The sequence below is a fragment of the Etheostoma spectabile genome, chromosome 5, assembly GCF_008692095.1.
Source record: "Etheostoma spectabile isolate EspeVRDwgs_2016 chromosome 5, UIUC_Espe_1.0, whole genome shotgun sequence".
Classification (NCBI taxonomy): Eukaryota; Metazoa; Chordata; class Actinopteri; order Perciformes; family Percidae; genus Etheostoma; species Etheostoma spectabile.
The window spans coordinates 37432347-37435391 of record NC_045737.1 but is presented as its reverse complement, the minus strand read 5'-3'; the positions used below and the strand labels follow the sequence as shown (position 1 = coordinate 37435391).

The following is a 3045-nucleotide window of genomic DNA, read 5'->3' as shown; positions in this document are numbered from 1 at the left end:
CCCCCCAACCAACCAACCTCCCTACACAGAATTTCTGTGTTTCTGCTACGGCGTCAATTCACCTGCAATTGCAGGGTAATGTTAAGTCAATGGAGGCCAAATGCCGTTGATAAACACGCTAGAAATAGAGTATGCGTCTTGATAACACGCCAATGATGGTGTGTGTACATACGCCATTACATGAGATCAGTCTGGAAAGACCGAAAACGTCATTACAAGCTAATAAATAATCTAAGATTACGCTAAAATAGAATATAACTAATAGTTTTAATACATAATTTTAGAGGGAACGGTCATTTATGTAGTGCAACTTCTCAATTTACCTTTTCAGTTCATCTTATAAAATCTTATAAAAACAGAGATTTATGCTATTTAATTTGAACTTTTTGTTCCACGACATCTGTTTGTTGCCCTAAAAAACCCCAAATAAAGAAGGTCTAAGTATCAGGACCGAGGCGGAGGTTGGACTGCGTGTGTCTCAGGCGTCCCCCGGTACCTGCAGATGTCCAGGGCCTTCCTGGCGTCCCCCGACACCGCCGACACCTTCCTGGCGCAGAACTGAACCGCCGAGGGGTCCAGGAGGCCTTCAGCCGACGCCTGGGGGGGAGGAACCGAGAGAAACTACGTCAGGCAAACGTCTGGGGGGGGTAGAAACCCAAGACCTGGGGGAGGGTTTCTGTACCCGGGTCTGCGTTTACCTGGGACAGCCGGTCCTGCACGATGGCGCTGAGCTCCTGCCGGCTGTAGGGGGGGAAGTGGAGGAGCTGCGGGCGGCAGCGGGGGCGAGCCTGCAGCCGCGGCAGGATCCGGTCCGTCAGGTCCAGAGCGTTGGCGATCCCTGGAAACAACAACAACAACAACAACAACAACGTCACTAACTGTCCCTTTCAGTTTTATCTAGTTTCATATCAACAATCACCAGTATGGAGGAAACTACTAGAACTGTTGGGTCCATGTACATTCTGGAGTGTGGTCTAGACCTGCTCTATCTGTAAAGGGTCTCGAGATAACTCTTGTTATGAATTGATACTAGAAATAAAATTGAATTGTATGTTGGAAAAGAAAAAACTTAATATAAAACCCAAAGACAGAAACAAAGCGGAGACACCAATCCGATTTTACCAAAGAACTTAAAACAGGACTCGTCCTTTAATGCTTATGTAGTCCTGCCCCCTACTTCTCAAAACCATCAACCCTCCTGTGGTCCTATGTCCAGAAATGAGACCTTTTATCAGAAATGGACCTTTAAAAACCTATGGACTATGACCAAAGAAGGTTGAAAAAAAAAAAAAGTGACAAATGTTGGAAAAAGCTTCAAAAACAAAAATTAAAAAAAAAAAACGCAGGAAAAATTTGCACTAAAACCTCTTTTTTAATCCTGAAAAAAAAAGTAACCAGACCAAAATCAGGAAGAAGAAAAAAAAAAGACAAAAAGTTGTTGAAAAGTAAAAAAAATAATTGGTAAATGTAAAAAAATAAAAATAATAATTGTTACAAAAAAAGTGACCAAATTTTTAAAAAATAATCTACAAAAACGTTGAGAAAAGTGTAGAAAATACAACATCAAAACGTTGGAATTTCGACCCAGAAATAAAATGAAATTAAACGAACATGATGTAAGCAGACGTGCGTCAACCAGTGGACCATGTCCCCTTTCCATCAAATCCTTGATTAAAGGAGCTCTTCATCCATGAGCTGCTGTCCCTCCAGTTTATAGATCAACACAACTAACGTCTAAATGAGACAATAGTCAATAGTCATGGTCTCTCGCTCTCCGTGTGTGTCTCCCTCTGTCTCTCTTTCTCTGTCTGTGTCTCTCTCTCTCTGTGTGTGTGTGTGTGTCCCCCTCTGTCTCTGGGTCTCTTTCTCTGTCTCTCTTTCTATGTCTCTCTCTGTCTCTGGGTCTCTGTCTGTCTCTTTCTCTGTGTGTCTCCCTCTGTCTCTGGGTCTCTTTCTCATTCTCTGTGTGTCCCCCTCTGTCTCTGGGTCTCTTTCTCTGTGGGTCCCCCTCTGTCTCTGTGTCTCTGTCTCTCTTTCTCTGTGGGTCCCCCTCTGTCTCTGTGTCTCTTTCTCTGTGTCTCTCTCTGTCTGTCTCTCTGTGTGTGTGTCCCCCTGTCTCTGGGTCTCTGTCTCTCTCTCTGTGTGTCTCCCTCTGTTTCTGGATGTCTTTCTTTCTCTTTGTGTCTCTCTCTGTGTGTCTGTCTCTGGGTCTCTTTCTCTGTCTCTCTCTGTGTGTCTCCTTTTCTCTGTCTTGTCTCTGGGTCCCTTTCTCTGTCTCTGGGTCTCCTTCTCTGTCTCTGGGTCTCCTTCTCTGTCTCTGGGTCTCCTTCTCTGTCTCTGGGTCTCCTTCTCTGTCTCTGTCTCAGGCTCTCTCAAAAATGCACCTCGACAGCATCTTCCCCCTGCGTCTTTGGTCAACCCTCTAACACCGTCCCGTCTAAGTGTCTTTACGTAAGCCCGTTCCAGCCGATACGGGGACCGGGTGGTGGTTTTGGTGCAGGACTTACCGACGAGGCAGAGTCGGGACTTGGGCAGGTGCGGCCACTCGAAGACGGTGTACAGGACGTCCTGAGCTTTGCTGTCCAGCTGGTCCATCTCATCCAGGACCAGCAGCCTGGGGACCAAACACAGGCTCCGTCAAACGCCCCATAACGCCAGGATGTGGTTACCATAGGGACCGGAGGATGAAGGTTATTTAAGGCTAACGAGTATAACGATACGAGTATTTGGTCATTTAAAAATCCCATATGGCTTTATCTATTTTTTGAATCCAGAAACTCATTACAAAACGCCTTCCCACATAAATACATACATACATTTAAAAAAGTCGGCCTCTAGTTTATGAATACATCCGGTATTTACCGGGGGTGCGGTCCCTTGCTCAATAGCACCTTGGCAGTGCCCAGGAGGGGAACTGGCATCTCTCCAGCTACCCTCCGGTCCGCATGCACTTTTTTTTTTTAATGCACTTTTAATATTTTGTCCCTTCCTTCAATGCCATTTTTCCATAACATCAAGTTATTGCCACCACCCACACACAACCAC

At 45.5% G+C, this 3045-nt stretch overlaps 1 protein-coding gene across 1 annotated transcript in view; it reads right to left on the bottom strand.

Annotated features, from left to right (window-relative positions):
• Positions 1–3045, bottom strand: part of cdc6 (cell division cycle 6 homolog (S. cerevisiae)) — a 15377-nt gene that overhangs the window by 4094 nt on the left and 8238 nt on the right. Inside the window, exons 6-8 of the mRNA XM_032516522.1 lie at positions 2508–2614; positions 699–838; positions 497–597 (exon numbers count right to left, since the gene is read on the bottom strand). Of these exons, the coding sequence (XP_032372413.1) occupies positions 497–597; positions 699–838; positions 2508–2614 (348 nt within the window). The remainder of the gene's footprint in view (positions 1–496; positions 598–698; positions 839–2507; positions 2615–3045) is intronic.